This window comes from Corythoichthys intestinalis, chromosome 10 (assembly GCF_030265065.1).
Source record: "Corythoichthys intestinalis isolate RoL2023-P3 chromosome 10, ASM3026506v1, whole genome shotgun sequence".
Taxonomy (NCBI): domain Eukaryota; kingdom Metazoa; phylum Chordata; class Actinopteri; order Syngnathiformes; family Syngnathidae; genus Corythoichthys; species Corythoichthys intestinalis.
The window spans coordinates 17,914,830-17,935,390 of NC_080404.1; the positions used below are offsets into that span (position 1 = coordinate 17,914,830).

General features: G+C 38.5%; 1 protein-coding gene across 2 annotated transcripts in view; it reads right to left on the reverse strand.

Moving 5' to 3' along the window:
* The window catches only part of LOC130922740 (striatin-like), a 55,049-nt gene that overhangs the window by 30,729 nt on the left and 3,759 nt on the right, over window positions 1–20,561 (reverse strand). For both annotated transcript variants that reach the window (XM_057847715.1, XM_057847714.1), the window contains exon 2: window positions 2,620–2,723. In XM_057847715.1, coding sequence (XP_057703698.1) covers window positions 2,620–2,723 — 104 coding nt within the window. The remainder of the gene's footprint in view (window positions 1–2,619; window positions 2,724–20,561) is intronic.

Sequence of the window (20,561 nt, forward strand, 5' to 3'; positions counted from 1 at the left end):
TTAGACATCAATTTAAGATTCTAAGATAAAAATGACAGACATTTTAAATAATATACATAATTAATTACCTTCGTTTTATGGCTGGGTGGAAACAAAAGTGGTTGCGTCACATCTGTAAACGGGGGTTTCCAGGGTAAAACGGACAAATTAAAAATAGTTTGGGGTCTTAACGCGCCATGAAATCTGCTATGGCAGCATATAGACAGATTGTTCTATCAAACACAACAGTTGTTTCGGCTTAAAATGCAGCAGTTTCTTTTAAAGAAGCGTGCAAGAGCAGAAATTGCTTTTTCAGTCTTGTCTGTGTTTTCTGCCATATATTTTAGCATTCATCTCACATGTGCACAAAAAAGAAAATGGTGCTCATTGACTGACACACGGGCCAAAATATTCATTCATTCGATCTGTTAGTATTGTAAAGTAGGGCTGCAGCTATTGATTATTAAGGTAATCGATTGATCTATCAATTAGTTAGTTTGAATAATCCATCAATCGTATTATGAACATTTAATGCGTTGCAGAATAAATTTTAGTGTATGTAAAACAAATAAACAAGTATTTATGCTTGCAATAATAGTTATTTTGACTTGCTAAGATTACACTTCAAAAGAGCATTAAATGCGAATACAAAATTAAATTCCTGAGAGTTTCGTCAAGCGATGCAGAATTGCAGTTTTATTTCACAAGAGCAATGAATGCATTTAAAATACCTGAGATTCGCCTCAAATGATATATTTGGGGAAAAAAACGAAGATCTAAGTACATGAAAAGAACAATTGGCTAACTTTCATAACAAAAGTTCACTAGCTTAAATGCTATAGAATGCTAACATTATTTTTTTTTTTTTACAATGCTTTTAACTAATCCTTCAAACACGTATTCCCACAACAAACGGCTAAATATAGTTCTAAACTAAACGAATGCATAAACAAACATATTAGCTGAAACAAAAACATACATTATGTTGGTCTTAACAGGGAGCAGCTGGATTCAGCCATGTTAAATGAGTTGTGTCATATTCACTGTTACCACTAGAGGGCAGTGTATCCATCCAAATCAATAAAACTAAATGCGACACTTTCAAAACCAACCATTACAAAGTCACTTTAATTAAAGGAATCCTCAAAGCAGCAAAATTTGATTTGAAGCTTTTTTTCTAAACATATTACTCAAGTTAATTGATTGTTGCAGCACTATTGTCAAGACCTACATTCACAAACCGAAAAAAAAAACAACACTTTATCAGCACTTATTGAACGGAATCTACAAATGTGTGAGCAGAGGACGCTAGGTACAAGGACTACATCTCTCCAGCTTGTGACTCCAGCAGAAGCTCTCCTCATGAAAACCTCACACTTCTCTTAAGATGTTCTCGGTGATGTGAGTGGTTGCTTAGCAACCGGGGGAAGTGGTAGTAATTCTGGGTTATAAGTGTTGCGACTGAGGCAGTCGTGTGCGCTTACACAGGGGAAAAGTAGATAAATCCTCACTAAAAACAGCTAGAGGGCAATCCTACGCTTGAAAAACCTGCCAATGAAGGTCCTTACATCGGCGAGGAAGGAAAGGTGCAACTGAAATCAGCAACTCTGATCCAACTGCTGACTCTTAAATGTCCCATTAACTATTTTCGTGATTTGTTTCTAAATGCAGTACAAGAAATATGTCTGAAGAGAAGTGAGGAAAGTATGTACAAAGACAATTTAGTGTGAATTTCTCCTGGTCTATGCAGAAATAAGTGAATAAAATGCTGCGATGTGTTGAAAACACACATACTTTATCAGTTGGTTGGATTACCCCAGACAAAAAAAACACATATTCTATTGTAAAAATGCCTACATCTTGTGCAGTTGCAAAAAGATAATCAAATATTCCAACCACTCAAAAAAAAAAAAAAAAAAAAAAAGGGCTTGGCTTTACAACAGTTGGTTTGTTTTGTGCAGTCCTGAAAGGGGAAAAGACTAGCTGACTGAATAAATGTGCTGACTGTAAAACATCCATTAGGTCAATTAACCTCAATTTATCTTCTTTGAAAACAGCCATTGACTTCCATCTTCTTCCCATTTTCATGAGTGGCTTGAAGGCAATCAATACAGCTTAGGAGTAAGGAGCTGTGTATTCTTTGTTCATTGGACTAACAATCATGGTCAGAAAACTATCCTACACTGGTACCATGTTTTAGAAAGAAAAAAAGTATTCATGAAGAAAACATAGCTGTTACAAGGTTTTGACAAATTGTCAGGGGCTGATGAACGCATGAAAACAATGACAAAAAAGAGAAAGCTATGACGTTGACCGGCTGGAAACATAATGTCTTATTCTCGTCCTCATTTTTATCATGTTTACCAAGACATGCCGTGTTCCCTCAGACAAAAGACAGCTAAACCCAGGAGTATCTCACAACACTGCTACTTCTGCTGACATCATGCTTGCATAGCATAACGTGAATAACATTTGACTAAATGTTCTCTTAAAATGCTTGAATTCTTGTAACGAATACAACTTGCTGATTTATTCATATGCCGACTTTCAATACACAGTTTCTCACATTTTCAGGGGAGAAAGGGATTTTCAGAGCAAAGATAGAACCTATACAAAGCAGTAAAAGTGATGGGGACCCACCTCTCTTGCTTAAGTGCAAACTCCAACATTTTGATCCTCCTCACAAGGTCTTTCTTAAGGTTCTCCTGGCCTTTCCGCTCTCCTTGTAGGAAGGCGATTTGAGCCTGGAAATATAAAAATTGACGGGATTTTAATAGGGGAAAAAAAACATGCAATTCCTTTCCAAAAAGACAATATTCTGCCTTGCTTTCGTGCTATAAAGACTTGACGTGAACCTTTGCAAGACTACAAGCACATCAAAGAGCAGCTACTTTTGTCAAGACTGAAATAGAACGATGTCAAATCAATATGCGTGGCAGGATGGGAAGTCATGAGGAAAAAGTGTTTCCTTCTATTTTAATCTAACCTACTCAGACTCCTACACACCAAAAACGGTCCCCCCTCACTGTTCCAAATACAGATTTTCACTCGCCACAAACGCTCTTAAGATGCAGCTTTTTGAAATACTACATACAGTAGGTGCATTAAATTCTATCTTTGCAGGAGAACTTTTTAGAACAACAGGGCTTACTATGAGGGGAAAAAAATAGGGGTTAAAGGGGGTCTGGTCATCTGAATACCACAAGGTATTACAGTATATGACTCCAGCTCTGTTTTTTTAAGATTTTTGTACAGGTCAAGTGGCAAAATATACTGTAGTAAACATGACTACTCTTTCCCTCTTGTATGAGTATAAACAATGTTAAAAGAAATTAAACTGTCTTTACTCTTGTGGTTGTTTGAACACTGTGCCAAACAATTAATATGACTGTATGAGTGACAGTCTGAGTAGTCAAAAGTCGCAAAAAAAACAATTTTTTATTTTTTTTAACATCGGTTGCAACCTTGGTCGAAAGTTACAATAACAAAATTTGAACCATTTTTACAACTAATGCCCTCACACAATTGTTGTTATCATTTGTTAAAACTATAGATTCTATGATTAAGTGAATTACTATAATTTTTGGACCCTATGCCACAACCACCAAATTCTAAAAGAAGATTTGCTCACATGTAATTCGCACAGGACATTAACCCTCAGGTGTTCACGTTATACTAAGGGATGTTTACACTAAAACATAATAACCTGTAAAAATCTATAAATCAAAGAGGAAGAGGAGTAGTGGCTTATAGTTTGAAAATTATAGTAAATTGATTGGACATATTATTTGAATTAATTAGATTACCTTCTTCATAGATTGTGTTCATCTTATTACTTGACTTAATATCTAAATGGGATGTCCCGATCACATATTTTTGCTCCCGAGTCCGAGTCAAATTATTTTGAGGATCTGCTGATACACAGCGCCGATACGATACCTCAGCAATGTATTAAGGAAGGGTGAAAAAAAAACACTTACTTTATGAATTTTTTTTTAACTTTCCAGCATGTACCAGTATTTCTGAAACATTCTCAAATTATGTAAATTAAGGTCTTTTTCTGGGATTAACATTTTAGTTGTAAAATTAAATTGCATCCTATGCATAAATTTAAAAAAAAAAAAAGTACGTTTTTTGTTGTTGTTGTTTAATTACTCTTTTGTTTTTATTCATGCTCCATATTACCAGGTATGGTGATTGTGAATATTTTAAATTTCAATAGCTGGTTGGCAAGAGGACAGTAAAATGAAACTGTTGCATAAAGCATTAAATTGATAAAACAAAAAGTATTGATTCATTAACCCCTCAGAGAAAGCCATTGCGTAAGAGCACGGGTGACCTGTGGTGTTCATCCATGGACGAATAAATATATTTTCGACCATCAAATTAAAACCATCACATCTACGGTTTTCCATGGTCTATCGGTGGCTATTAAAAACAGAGAGAGGTTGAAATTCACTTTCAAGTAAAGCTGACAGCAGCCGACTAGGTGAGCGATTTTATTTTTTTAAGCTACTTTAAAGTCGCCCAGTGATTGAACACGTCACCCCGGTTTATAGGACTCAGAGTAAATTATTCTTTCAGCATTGTGACATTGTTGTTACAAAATACCATCACCAGCAGCTTACTAGCTAGTCAAGATGGTCTAGTCACAACTGGCATTTAGCTTAGCAGCCAGCTGGCGGACTCCACTCGTGACTACTCAACAATTTCAAATCGGCACACATAAACATAACATTGCTTCCCCTCGCACCTAAGTATAAAATAAAGCATAAAAAGTAAACGATGACGCAACAGACATTCTTACGTGGTGCTATATTTTAGTGCTGCAACGATTAATCGATTAACTCCAGTAATTCAATTAGAAAAAAAGCTACAGATCAAATTTTGCTGCTTCGAGGATTCGTTTGATTAGAGTACGGTTGTAATGGCATAGACATCAAAATACTTAACCTGAAAGCTCCTTCATTCACTGCGCCCCACCTGCCCGTAGGGGGCTGTGTGACTCAGCTTCATTTATTAGTAGTCGGTGGGAGTGGAACTCTCACACATGCTTTTAAGCACAAAGCCGGATTTACATTTTCAAGTCCAAATCCATCTCCAAAGACTTGAATGTTCCTGTGCCTATCGTGCCCATTGTCATCAATATGTGTAAAGCCCATGGCACTGTGGCTCACTTCCCTAGATGTGGACGGGAAAAAAATATGGACGAGAGATTTTAACGAAAGATTGTGCAGATGGTGGATAAAAAAACCTCGACAAACATCCAAACAAGTTCAAGCTGTTCTGCAGTCCGAGGGTACAACAGTGTCAACCTGTACTATCAGTCAGCGTCTGAATGTAAAGCGACTCTATAGTAGGATACCCAGGAAGACCCCACTTCTGACACAGGGACATAAAAAAAGCCAGGCTGGAGTTTGCCAAAACCTACCTGAGAAAGCCAAAAACGTTTTGGAAGAATGTTCTGTTGTCAGATGAGACAAAGGTAGGGCTTTTTGGGAAAAGGCATCAACATAGAGTTTACAGGAGAAAAAAACGAGGCCTTCAAAGAAAAGAACACGGTCAAACATGGCGGAGGTTCCCTGATGTTTTGGGGTTGCTTTGCTTCCTCTGGCACTGGACTGCCTGACATTTTGCATGGCATTATGAAGTCTGAAGATGACCAACAAATTTTGCAGCATAATGTATAGCCCAGCGTGAAAAAGCTGGGTCTCCCTCAGAGGTCATGGGTCTTCCAGCACGACCCAAAACACACTTCATTAAGCACTAGAAAATGGTTTGAAAGAAAGCAATGGAGACTTCTAAAGTGGCCAGCAATGAGTCCAGACCTGAATCCCATAGAAAACCAGTGGAGGGATCTGAAAATGGCAGTTTGGAGAAGGCACCCTTCAAATCTCAGACCTGGAGCAGTTGGCCAAACAATAATAAAATTCCGGCAGAGCATTCGTTACAAGAAACTCATCGATGGGTACCGGAAGCGGTTGTTCGCAGCTACTTTGTCTAATGGTTGTGCTACCAAGTACTATGCTGAGGGTGCCAATACTTTTTTCTGGCCCATTTTTGGAATTTTGTGTAAACTGATAATGATTTATAAAAAAAAAAAAAAAAAATCATTCTCTTTTGTGTTTTTTCATTGCAAGCAAAATAAATGAAGATATTACTACCAAAGCATTTGTAATTGCAATCATTTTCTGGGAGAAATTGAGCATTATCTGACGGAATTGCAGGGGTGCCATTACTTTTGGCCAGCACTGTATATTTCATATATGCGTTGTCAAAAGTTGTATAAAGATGATCATGTTTGAATTATTTATGAACAAACAGGTTATCATTACTGAAATTTTCTCAGGAAAAAAAAGTTCTCGTCGACCTGAAGTGGGCACAAAACATTTTGCATTAATAAGATTAAAAGTCTAAAAGTGGATTTAAGTTTCCGTACTAAAGAAACCAAACTTCACACACCTTAGCTTATTTTAGATGGACTGGCAGGAACTAGCAAGGGCAGGATGGGAAATGGTCACTTTTTTTTTCATCCCGGAAGGAATGAAATATAATTCCTGCATTGGAATCTATATGCAGAGGATTGTGTGAATTTGAGTGGGCTGGATGACGAGTTCACACAGATATCAAGCGGAGCTGTTGTAGCCCGCAACAATGAGTCATGAACTGTACTTCAGTCTGCATCACATTGGAAGCAACATTCTAAACATCGAAAGCTTTTTGCATACAAACCTGTAATCTCACTCTTTGCTCTTAGCAATATTTTTCACAAATAATGCTTCCATCTGAGGTCTACAATTCTTTATTTAACATATTTTCTGCCACACACTGATTTAGCAACATCCATTTTGCATTGTCATGAGTCACATTATAATGATGTAACAGTATTCTTACTGGAGTTCAGTATGTGGCTACTCTACCCACCTCTGCTTGCAGCTGGATCCTTAATGCGACATCGCTGATGAGTGAGTTTTGCCGAAACTAACTAATTAACTTGAAAGTTAATAATAATAATAATAATAATACTAGGAAACACATGCACAATTGTGTATGTTCCCAGATACAAGTGCCCAAAATTAATATCAGTCAGTTCCTAAGCCGTGAAATACACTTTCACGAAAATTTGCTGAACTTTCATTGTTTGACGGATAACCCGTGTGGAAAAACACTGCTAATGTGCAAGCGCCAATAGTGGTAGGAACTTTTTCCTTTTCTATTATGGTGTAATGTTGTTTGTTGGTTGTACACACTTTACTTTGCCCCCTAAAGTGTCATATTATGCCTTGAGGCTACTTCTGGTGTCCTCACCCTAACAATAGTCTGGTAGAATATCAGCTCAGAGCGGGAGCAAACCACACAGAGTATTAATGCTGCAAAAGTTGTTTCGGACCACCGTTTCGCAAAGATGTAAAAACATAACAAGAAATTATGCTGATGAAACCCACACCCTATCAAATTTTAGCTAATTGTTAAAATATTGTCACCAATTGTCACCGAGTCCAAAGAGATTTGACACCCGCCATTAACTGTTAATTTCCTTATCCACATGAAACCCTCGCCCAAAGACCCCTGGCATTCTCTGGTGCCAAAGAGTTAGAAGAGTAAAGCTCTGTGAATCTCTGGCTTTCCATCAACACCCTGATCAAACATTAACCTTAGAAGGAATGTAATGAGTCAACTAAGGCTGTAAAGAGACACAGGAAGCATTTAATACTGGCCTCACACTGACTGCATTATTGGGCTGTGGGATAAGAGCTCCTCAGTGTGTCTAAGGGAGGGACATGTAGGACAGGGCATCCATCTAGAGCATGTTTTTTTTTAATGGAAAAAGGAGGCCATGGTGATAGGCTGATGGCTACAGAGGACAATAAACACCAGACACCTATAACTTGACTATGATGAGGTAGGCCAAAAGCCTGTACTTTGATATCATGTCAATACCAATTCAGGACTACCGGTATGTATGCTAACTGTGTTAGCATGTTCATTACATTTACTTCATACAATAACACTCAATTCATGGGGGGGGGGGGCGGGGGGGGGGCGGGGGATCAGCCATAAAACATGATCACATGAGCAGTAAGTACACTAATACAATTGGCATGCGTTTTTTATTTTTCATTTTTTTATTGTGATTAAACATCAATTTCGGGGGATCAATTAGCGGCATTAGCCTGCTAGCATTTGGTCACAGAAATTCGTTGACATTAATATGAGCACTTCAATGCACTCCTTAGGCACAGTTGTTAGCACATCTGCCTCAAAGTTCTGAGATCAAGGGTTTAATCCCGGGCTCCGGCCTTCCTGTGTGGAGTTTTCATGTTCTCCCCGTGCCAGCGAGGGTTTTCTCAGGGTACCCCGCTTTCCCCCCACATCCCAAAAACATGCATGCTAGGCTGATCGAACACTCTAAATTGTCCCTAGGTATGAGTGTGTACGCGAATGGTTGTCCGTCTCCTTGTGCCCTGCGATTGCCTGGGAACCGATTGAGGGTGTACCCTGCCGACTGCCCATAGTTACCTGGGATTGGCTCCAGCACCCCCGTGACCCTTGTGAGGATAAGCAGCTCTGAAAATGAATGAATGAATGAATGAATGGGTATTTCTATACTTTCCAACCACAATATAATATCTAAAATTCTAATGTTTGCTGTTCTTTGCTATGCTAACCGGTGAATGAATGGCATTTGTATTGACGTTCAATATATTCCCTATGCTGTAATTGTTTTGCAGCCGCCTAACCCAGGCCTACCTAATTAGTGACTGCACACATTTGGCTCACAATCAAATTATTCCAGCATTAGAAGGCATTTCGATGTGAAAAATAAAGGATTTAAGAGATTTTTATGTAATTTATAAGTTCTCCTATCCAGTAATTAACTTATGCATTTCATCAAACATTGTGATTTCCTTTTTGTAAAGCAAAATACTGCTGTATTTCAAGTTTGGGCAAATTAAGTTATAATTCATTAGTTTGGAAACATTTTTAGTAGGGATGTCCCGATTCAGGTTTTTGCACTTCCGATCCGATACCGATATTGTTTTGCACTTCCGATCAGATACCGATACTGGCCGATACCGATACCGGCCTATCTGAGCATGTGTTAAAGTTTAAAGTTATTTAGCTTCCTTACTTAGTTGTCAGACTCATGTTGAAAAAGGTTTTAGTACTCCTGATAACAACTAGCCAGCTGAATTAGGTGAGTTTGAATAACACACAACGGTTGGTAACAAGAAACTGACCTGTTTATTCAGTGACAAACACAAAACATTATAAATAACAAACAGAAATGGCATAGTCAGTCAGTAAAACGTGCAAATATATATAATATAATATAATATTGTAAACTGTCTTAAAAAAGCAAAACACACAAACAACCTCAGTGGAAAATCCCACAAACCCCCCAAAATTACAATTATATTATAATTATATTATATAATATAATATATAATTATATATATATATATATATATATATATATATATACATATATATATAATTTAATTAAAATTAAATTAGTTACAAAAATTGTATAAAAAGCCTCTCAGGTTTAAATAAACGACTATTTCAGTATCAAGTTAACATTTTAAAACGGTAAATAAAATACTCAAGTCGCCAATCTGTATCAGCAGCTTTAAACTACATTCAATTCATTTAATGTTGCGAATCAACTGTTAAAGTTGTAAAAATTGCTCCCGTTATTCCATAATTTCCCTTCTGTCAACTTTCGACATGTGAAAGTTTTAAAACTGTTTTAAAGATAGATTCAAGTCATGATTTTGCCGATTTAGGAGTATTTTAGATAAAAAGTTAATTAGGTTCGCTTCGAAGGTTCATAACAGCCTACTAGGGAAGTCTTCTGCTTTAAGATGGCGGCTGTTTACTAACGCAACTAGTTATCAATACTTCAATGTCGCCAACGCCGTCGAGTCTGTCATTTTGCATCTAGTTCTATATACATATGATATCTATTATCTACAGTAAAACGATGTTGACGTAGTTTGTAGCGGCTGTCAGCAGCAGTCAGGTATTCTTGTGTTTTTTATCCAGCGGCATGAGTTGAGCTAAAGCCGTGAGTTGAGCATTGGCATTACCCGGGTCTATGACAAGGATGAATTTTACTCTCGGGACGCAATGCGTTCCGTTTCTCATTGCGTCCCGAAGACCGCGCTGTGTAGTAGTTGCGTAGGACCTTTCTTTTTGTCTTCGGTTTTCTTAACATACTTCTTATAGTTTGTGGTGGTATTTAGCTAAATGCTTGATTAGGTTGGTTGTAATTAAAACTTCTTACAGCTTTACCACCACAATTGACTTTATTGTGGCATATGTTGCACTCTGCCTCTTCATCTTTGTCGTCCTTTAAGGTGAAATGATCCCACACAGCTGACATTTTTACCGATAAAGTCTCTCGGTAAATTGGGAGACGGTAATGTAAATGTATTGTGTTGGAGGTGTGCCGTAAAATGCGGACCGGATTTTAGGGAAACCGAAGTAAAAACTGGAATGGATTATGTAAATCGGTGTGCTGGAAAACCCCGACTGGAGTTTAAAAAAAAAACTGGATCGCAAGTCTGGATCGGAATTTTTCCGTGTTGGCCGATCCGATACCGATGCGTATTTTTTTGCCCATATCGGCGTCCGATCCGATCCAAATATCGGATCGGGACAGCTCTAATTTTTAGAGAACTACTGCATGTGCAGTTAAAGAACAGCCCTGATAATATTCATTGTTTTACAATGAAACAAGATTGATTAGAATATTAAAGGCGTTGTGTGCTGTATGGAAAAAAAAAATCTATTGGCAAAAATCCACATTGGCAGGTCAGAGTTTTCAAAAATTGGTATGTGATCGGTGAACCTATAACTGTTGTTATTATATAATATCACTATTTATTGTGGGTCTTATATATGCAAAAGTAGCATTTTTTCAGACATGAGTGAGACAGACAAATAGGATTCTACTACAAAGACTGTTGATCAAGTTTAGCAGTCAACAGTGAATTGCAGTCTGACAAGGCTAGAGTTCAATTTGTTCTACAGGAATTCATGAGGATACTCATATGGTCTCGGGGCTTCCACACATGGTGACCCATTGTGACCAGAGTTTGAACAGGGCATGGTGTAAGTCCCATATTTGCAATGCAAACAAGCTTTTTTTCGATGACCGCTGTTAACTCACAGCTATACCCACTACAACTCCACCATCAACATGATGGTCGACCTGATAACGCGCCAAGTACATTCCACACATGCCTTTGCACTGGCAGCAACAAGGGTGAAAAGGCTGCATGACTACAGAAGCAAGACAGGTGTAAGACATCCATCATTCTAAATAGTAGTAAATACACTGACTGGGATTTGTCTGGAATGAAAAAAAACTGTAGTCCACAGCAAAGTCAATATTTCTGGATTTAATATAATTAATATCAGTGTCATATTTGGAAAATTCAGGATTTTGCACAACAAAGAGCTGCACTTTTTCTAGAGACTAGCAAAATGTTCCTACCAACTGTATGCATGACAGTTACACAGTCATGTTAATATTATTCCAGAAAACAGATGTTAATGTCCTCATATATTTTGCTCCTTCTGACAAATAGAATTCTAGATTACACTACACAAGACTACTCAGCAGAGGAAAAGAAGCACTGACCAATTTTCAACTTAAAATGATTATTTAATTGTCAGGAATTAGCAGCTTAACGTCCTCAACATGAAAACTCATCACTAGCTTCTTTTACTAGAATACTGATTTGTCTTTTTTTTCCCCCATTGTCACAACTTACCTACTGACATTCGCTTTAGACTGGGCTGTCACACTACTTACAATATGTCAGCTTGACACTGCAGTGCTGCTTTGCAAGTGGCACAAACAAAAGCAGTTTATCAGAACCCTGGGACGAGCGTTCTCATCCACATTTGGCAGTATTTGTTACATAAGACATACGGTAACATATGAATATCGGATGTAAACGAAATCAAATTTTCAGCAATGTATAAGTAACAAATTTGGTGTTAAAAAGTCACTGTAATCTGGCAATACAGATTATACAGGTTTTCGCAAGCATAAACCTTACCAAACCCTGGCATCCTATTGTGACCGGTCAGCGTAAGTGCATTATCACCTATGATTTGAATTTAGCCTCAGGTTTGTGCAGGGTCAGATGCTGTGCTGTGAACAAATATGTACTAGTTAGTTACTAGAGGTGGGAATCTTTGGGCACCTAACGATTCGATTACGATTCAGAGGCTACGATTCGATTATAAATCGATTATTGATGCAAAGACAATCGACAACTCAGTCATCATGTCAAATAATCCAGGCGAGTTATGTGTGATTTTCCGCTTCGAAGACTTTGAAACATCACTCGGTTCTGGTTAGCATGTCGGCTAGCTGTCATGCCTTTTGGTTTGTTTACATTCTCCGAAGCCGGGGAAGGGAAATGACATACAGTATGTCCGATTTAGGTGTCATAAAATATCGTTCGGGAGGTGCGACAGTAAAGGTGAAGTCGACAGTTTTTACCATTATGGAGTAATTTTGCCATGTCGTCCTGAATAAATGCATTTTTATTATTTCATATTCCATTTAGCACAAGACTGTTATTTGTCATGACCAAGCCGTTTATTTAGCAATTGGGGAAAATACTTGGATAAAAAGAATATCTTGTAAAAATATTGAAGTAAAGAGACAGAAACAATGACATTTTGCAGCTCTCTTCGTCGCGTTTTCCTCGTTGTGAATAGTTCCCCCTCGACGGGCTGACTGGTCCTTCTCAAGCCATTTATATAGCTATTGGGGATAAATACTTGGATAAAAATAATATCCTGTAAAAATATTGGAGAGACTGAAACAATGACGTTTTGTGGCTCTCTTCGTCGCGTTTTCCTCGTTCTGAATAATTCCCCCTCAATGGGCTGAATAGTAAAACCGATGAGCCCAGTCTACTGCTGACGTCATCCACCTGTTGGGGACGCTAAAGCCCTAAATTGGTAGGCGTGGCTAATCAGCAGATTAAAAGACTAATTTCTTGTCATCTGCGCTGTGCTAAATTGTTGTATATAGTCGAATCGTCTCAAAATATGATTCTAATTCACATAATAATGCCATTTAAGACTTTTTTCTCATGTCGTATGCTCTTTAAACTACATTCAATTAATTTAATGTTGTCAATCAACCGTTAAAGTTGTTAAAATTGCTCCTGTTATTCCATAATTTCCTTTTTGTCTACTTTCGACATGTGAAAGTTTTAAAACTATTTTAAAGATAGATTCAAGTCAATATTTTACTGATATAGGAGTATTTTAGATAAAAAGTTAATTGGGTTCGCTTGGAAGGTTCGCTACAACAGCCCTGCAGGGAAGTCTACTGCTTTAAGATGGCGGCCGTTTACTAACGCCAGCATCTAGCTTTCTCTACATGTGCTGCTATCGCCACCGAGTCTATTCTACATCTAGTCCTATATAAATATGATATCTACCTTAACATTATGTATTGTGGACGTACTTTGTAGCAGCTTTCGGCAGCAGTCAGGTACAGTGCCTTGCAAAAGTATTCGGCCCCCTTGAACCTTGCAACCTTTCGCCACATTTCAGGCTTCAAACATAAAGATATAAAATTTTAATTTTTTGTCAAGAATCAACAACAAGTGGGACACGATCGTGAAGTGGAACAAAATTTATTGGATAATTTAAACTTTTTTAACAAATAAAAAACTGAAAAGTGGGGCGTGCAATATTATTCGGCCCCCTTGCGTTAATACTTTGTAGCGCCACCTTTTGCTCCAATTACAGCTGCAAGTCGCTTGGGGTATGTTTCTATCAGTTTTGCACATCGAGAGACTGACATTCTTGCCCATTCTTCCTTGCAAAACAGCTCGAGCTCAGTGAGGTTGGATGGAGAGTGTTTGTGAACAGCAGTCTTCAGCTCTTTCCACAGATTCTCCATTGGATTCAGGTCTGGACTTTGACTTGGCCATTCTAACACCTGGATACGTTTATTTTTGAACCATTCCATTGTAGATTTGGCTTTATGTTTTGGATCATTGTCCTGTTGGAAGATAAATCTCCGTCCCAGTCTCAGGTCTTGTGCAGATACCAACAGGTTTTCTTCCAGAATGTTCCTGTATTTGGCTGCATCCATCTTCCCGTCAATTTTAACCATCTTCCCTGTTCCCTGCTGAAGAAAAGCAGGCCCAAACCATGATGCTGCCACCACCATGTTTGACAGTGGGGATGGTGTGTTCAGGGTGATGAGCTGTGTTGCTTTTACGCCAAACATATTGTTTTGCATTGTGGCCAAAAAGTTCAATTTTGGTTTCATCTGACCAGAGCACCTTCTTCCACATGTTTGGTGTGTCTCCCAGGTGGCTTGTGGCAAACTTTAAACGAGACTTTTTATGGATATCTTTGAGAAATGGCTTTCTTCTTGCCACTCTTCCATGAAGGCCAGATTTGTGCAGTGTACGACTGATTGTTGTCCTATGGACAGACTCTCCCACCTCAGCTGTAGATCTCTGCAGTTCATCCATAGTGATCATGGGCCTCTTGGCTGTATCTCTGATCAGTTTTCTCCTTGTTTGAGAAGAAAGTTTGGAAGGACGGCCGGGTCTTGGTAGATTTGCAGTGGTCTGATGCTCCTTCCATTTCAATATGATGGCTTGCACAGTGCTCCTTGAGATGTTTAAAGCTTGGGAAATCTTTTTGTATCCAAATACGGCTTTAAACTTCTCCACAACAGTATCTCGGACCTGCCTGGTGTGTTCCTTGGTTTTCATAATGCTCTCTGCACTTTAAACAGAACCCTGAGACTATCACAGAGCAGGTGCATTTATACGGAGACTTGATTACACACAGGTGGATTCTATTTATCATCATCGGTCATTTAGGACAACATTGGATCATTCAGAGATCCTCACTGAACTTCTGGAGTGAGTTTGCTGCACTGAAAGTAAAGGGGCCGAATAATATTGCACGCCCCACTTTTCGTTTTTTATTAGTTAAAAAAGTTTAAATTATCCAATAAATGTTGTTCCACTTCATGATTGTGTCCCACTTGTTGTTGATTCTTGACAAAAAATTTTAAATTTCATATCTTTATGTTTGAAGCCTGAAATTTGGCGAAAGGTTGCAAGATTCAAGGGAGCCGAATACTTTTGCAAGGCACTGTATGTTGTTGTTTTTTTTATCTCGCGGCATGAGTTGAGCTAGAGCCGTGAGTTGAGCATTGGCATTACTCGAGGGGCCGGGTAATGACAAGCATGATGTTTAGCTACTCTCGCTCCGTTCCTCATTGCGTCCCGAAGACCGCGCGGCGCGCTGAGTGTGTTTTACTTGACATATTTCAATAATCGGAATTTGGATGTTTGTGAATCGTTCTCGAATCTTCCACGGCCGAATCGCGAATAATCTAAGAATCGGAAATTTTGCACACCTTTATTAGTTACTAAAAAAATATTTTGTTTAACTACACTGTTTCTTGTAGCCACATAATATATCGTTTGAGCATTGCAATGAATGTGTGGGAAAAGTCACATCGCACATCCTGTGATGTCGGTGTACTAATATGCAGTGAATGAACTGTGTTAATTAGGGCCCGAGCACTAAGCGTGCGAAGGCCCTATTGTTTTGCAAAGGATTACTTTATTTTATTTATTTATTTATTTATTTTCAGGGCAAATGAAAACGGCCAATTTGGAGGCCTGAACATGCACGAAAAGTCACCAAAATTTGCACATACGTGCGGAAAATTGTAAATTTCGATAACTTTGCAACGTTGCAAAAAAATGTAACAAAATGGCTCAGTGGCGCCCCCTTGAAATTTTAAAATTGGCCTATAACATTAGGGTCTGTCAGCGTAGAGCGATGAAATTTGGGGAGTCTATACCTTGTCCAAAACCGCTCCAAAAAAAGCATTTACACCCATATTCCAAACCCAACAGGAAATCTGTTATTTTGGATCCAATATGAAATTTTTATCGATTTACAGGGTGCACATTTGAGACCTTTTCGCCGAGGGAGTTAGTTGGATCATCTTCAAAATTGGTGAGACTGTTCAGGAGACATATGAGATCTTAAATTTTTAAAATGGTGCGTTTTCATTCACGGGTCTGACCTGGGCGTGGTGCCAAAGTCGGCCATTTTTTCGGCAAAATGACAAATTCAGTAAATGACTAATAGTTCCTTGACACAACATTCAATCTTTTTCATATGTGGCATGTATGTACAGTATCCCACCCTTAACACGAGTGCATTGAAATATTACCCAATAGGCCTAGCGCCCCCTAGTGAGTACAGGAAATGCCTTTTTTTACGAGACAGGTTCCTCCTCCAAGGGAAAAAATCTGTTGACCTCAAACCTGCATCAGGGGAGCCTTAAGACCTGTGTTCAGGTGCCTGATGAAAAATATTGAGGTTTCGTTGAAGCGGAGGGAACCAAACAGGAAAGTGAAAATGACCGTCAACAATTTGTCTCGCAAAAAACTTTGAACAGTCATAACTCAGCAGATATACAACATATCTGCGCCAAACTTCCCGTGCTTGTTGAGAGTCATACCCTGAATGGCCTTGTAAGGGTCATTTGCATCAACTCTACAGTGCCAACTAGTGGCGACAGAAAGGAGTTTTAAAACAGGCCTTTCCTATTGGGGTTCTTCAACGTAGAGTAATGAAATTTGGGGAGTCCATACCTAATGCAAAACTGTTCCAAAAAGTCTCTTGCACCCATTTTCCAAATCCAACAGAAAATCGGGTATTTTGGATCGAATGTGAAATTTTTATCCATTTGTAGTATAGTTTACATTTGGAGGCCTGAACACACACGAAAACTCACCAAATTTTGCACAGACATGCGGCTTCGCGTGGATTTTGATTATTTTGCGACATTACAAAAAAATGTAACAAAATGGCTCAGTGGCGCCCCCTTGAATTTTTCAAAAAGGCGTTTCCTATTAGGTTTTTTTAACGTAGAGCAATGAAATTTGGGGAGTCGATACCTTGTGCAAAACTGCTCCAAAAAGTCTATTGAACCCATATTCCAAACCCAACAGGAAATCGGGTATTTTGGATCGAATGTGAAATTTTTATCAATTAACAGGGTGCACATTGGAGACCTTATCACAGACGGAGTTAGTTGGATCATCTTCAAATTGATTAGACTATTCAGGAGACATAGGAGATCTAAAATTTTCAAAATGGTGCATTTTCATTCATGGGTCTGACCTGGGCTTTGTGCCAAAGTCGGCCATTTTTTCGGCAAAATGACAAATTCAGTAAAAGACTAATAGCTCCTTGACACAACGTTCAATCTTTTTCATATCTGGCATGTATGTGCGGGATCCCACCCTTAACACGAGTGCATTGAAACATTACCCATTAGGCCTAGGGCCCCCAATGGGAACAGGAAATGCCTTTTTTTTACTAAACAGGCTCCTCCTCCAAGGAAAAAAATAAATTCACCTTAAACCTGCATCAGGGGAGCCATAAGACATGTGTTCAGGTGCCTGATGAAAAATATTGAGGTTTGGTTGAAGCAGAAGAGTCCAACAGGAGAAGTGAAAATGACTGAAGCCATTTCGTCTCACCACAAGTTTTGAACAGTCATAACTTCTACAACATATCTGCGCCAAACATCTCGTGATTGTTGAGTCATACTCTGAAAGGTCCTGTAGGGGTCATTTGCATCAACCCTACAGCGCCAACTAGTGGCAATAGAAAGTCACTCATTTTTCTAATATATGTCGAGTTCTTTTCAGGTTGGTCATTGTAGTTTCAAGACCTTTTGAAATACTTATTTTACGGCCCATGTCCACATGTCTCTGTCTGTTGCAGTGACGACCCTTTATTCGCTCCTTTTTTGTAGTACTCTCTCCAATAGGGGTTTTTTATCTCTTAGGTGTGTGAATGTAAAGAGGCGACTTTCAAGCATGTTAGGTTCTACTGAGATGATTAGAGAGGACGATCTGCCACCACCCTGACCTGCACACTTTCCGAGTTGCGTGACGTCCGAGTCGCGCTAGATTGCGAGGGCCCGTTCAGTCCTGCTTGCAGGCCTAGTTACTATTATTATTTGAGAAGCAGGGTCACTTGGTTAGACATGGTAATAGTGACCTGCAATGATGTTATGGTGATTACAAATAATGCTGCCAGGATTAATCAATATCGTACAGGTCTATTGCATGTATGTTGTATCAAACTGTTATACTGATCAAGTTTGGTTAAAGTTTTACAACAAAGTGTTGCTCTTGATGACCAACCTCAAAGAGTGGAAGCAGCTGGTGGCCTTTGGCTTCTTTTGAGTGGGTGTGGCCCCACAGGATAGCAAAGCCAACACTGCTACCTGGAATAGCTTTCAGCATGCCAAGCAGCTCCACAACATTTTAAGACACTACAACACATACATTTTAATCTAAAGTAGCCACCAATGTCTAATTATTCTTGAGTACAAGGAAACCTGGGGATTTACCGTTTTTACTAGTAACCCTGGGCGACGAAATAAATTCTTACTTTTTACAAGGGAAACTGTGCCCAATGGTTGTAGATAAGCTCAGAGGGACAAACTTTAAAAAGAAAAGATTTTATAGGACTGACTTATCTGTCCACAGCGGCAATTTGCTACTGCAATGACTGCTTTGTGGTACCTCTAATGACTGTCTTGTCAAAGTTACGAGTTTGCATACATGAGAAAGAACATGAGTAGTCTGACACTGGATGATCACAACTCTTGAAATTCTTGCATTTTTCGTACTTTCGCAAAGCTGATGCAGCTACTGGAATTAAAAAAAAAAAAAAAAAGAATTGAGTTGACCAAGGAACAACAGTGGCAGGCCATTTCTGAATGCCACAGTAAAAGCAAGCCTGTGATTGAGCTTGGCACGGTGCTTCTTTTCCCAGCGCTATGGAACCACATCAGCCCCTGACTTTGTCTTTAGAGCAAGTCAACTTAAGAGCATGGCAATAAGTCATTATATTAAAGATAACACTAAGCTTTTCTGCAGGTAATTGCTGCTCTTACTGTCGATTAACAATCATCAACTTGGCTTGTTTTACTTTTTTTTCTCCTTGTTGGAATAAGAGCAATAAAAGTAGGCCCACTTTTCACAATAGAAACACTCTGTGTCACCTTCAACCTTCTCAGGTGTCAAATCATTGTAGCCATCAAGATTCTTTAAGCAAAGCGATATACTGTAGCATGGAACAGAAGACTGCTGAAAGTCATCCCGTAGAACGAGGTAACTCTATGAACAAAAGTCCTGTATCCCATTTTATCGTGTTAAATGATGTTGCTAAAAAAAATCTCTTTAGTCTTTACTCGACTCACAATTCAGTCAGTCGCTTATTATTTATTTATTGTCATCATCATTGGTATCATTGACATCAAAATCATTATCTTTTGGGGATTTAGAGCCATATAAGTAAACGACTCATTTCACTTCATCAATATTGGTTTAACCAGCTTACAGACAAAACCAGGGCTTCCTTTCAACAGATGCATCAGTGTCTTCTCCACCCAAACATAAACACCACAAAAACACATACTGGAAAGTCAAACAACTTCACTTGTTGACTTTGTTTAACAATGTTTATCAGTGGTTTGGTGTCACAACGCTGTACACAACATTTTTTTTTTTTTTTTAACTAACAAGTTATTTGTTATTATTCAGTGCTGCAGTACTTTTTAGTCCTCTAGTGTTGTCCTGTAGACATGACAGTACTAAATAGGGGTGGGAACTGAGAACCTATGCGTACCTCACGATACGATGCGATTTGCGATACAAGGCTCATGTTAACGATTATCACATGATATGACAATCCAACAATTATCGATAACTGAGTCCGGAAATCATTCTACAACATTCGACAATAAACAGTAAAACAAGCTCTTTTCATCGCTCTGCTTTGGTTTGCTCTAGAGGAGATCTGCATGGAGGAATGGGCCAAAATACCAGCAACAGTGTGTGAAAAGCTTGTGAAGAGTTACAGAAAATGTTTGGCAAGTTTTGGTATTGACCAAATACTTATTTTCCACCATGATTTGCAAATAATTTTTTAAAAAATTAAATAATGTGATTTTCTGGTTATTTTTTCCACATTCTGTCTCTCATGGTTGAGGTTGAAGCATGTTGACAATTACAGGCTCTCTAATATTTTCAAGTGGGAGAACTTGCACAATTCGTGGTTGACTAAATACTTATTTGCCCCACTGTAGTTACCAGGGAAAGTAACTATTTCCGTTACTTTAAAAAAGTTTTTGTATGTCAAAGAAATGATATTTTCTGAGCAGTATTTGAGTCAGTTGAACAGAGAACAGACAGGTACCGGTAGTTGTGTTATGGAACCTTGTAATATTTATTGCACCTCACCAGCAACAGATTTATCCTACACTTGAAGTGCAACAAAAATAAACAGATTTGAATTGCTTACCACAGATGTTGACAAAAGCTTTGCCCCGGGACATAAATTACACTTTACATGCACGTTCTTTCCTTTAATTTCGACCAACTTAAAATAGTTTTTATATCTCCACCTAGTAAAGGACATATTTTCCTCTGAATGCTCTGCCATCATATCCCTCTGCATCTGTT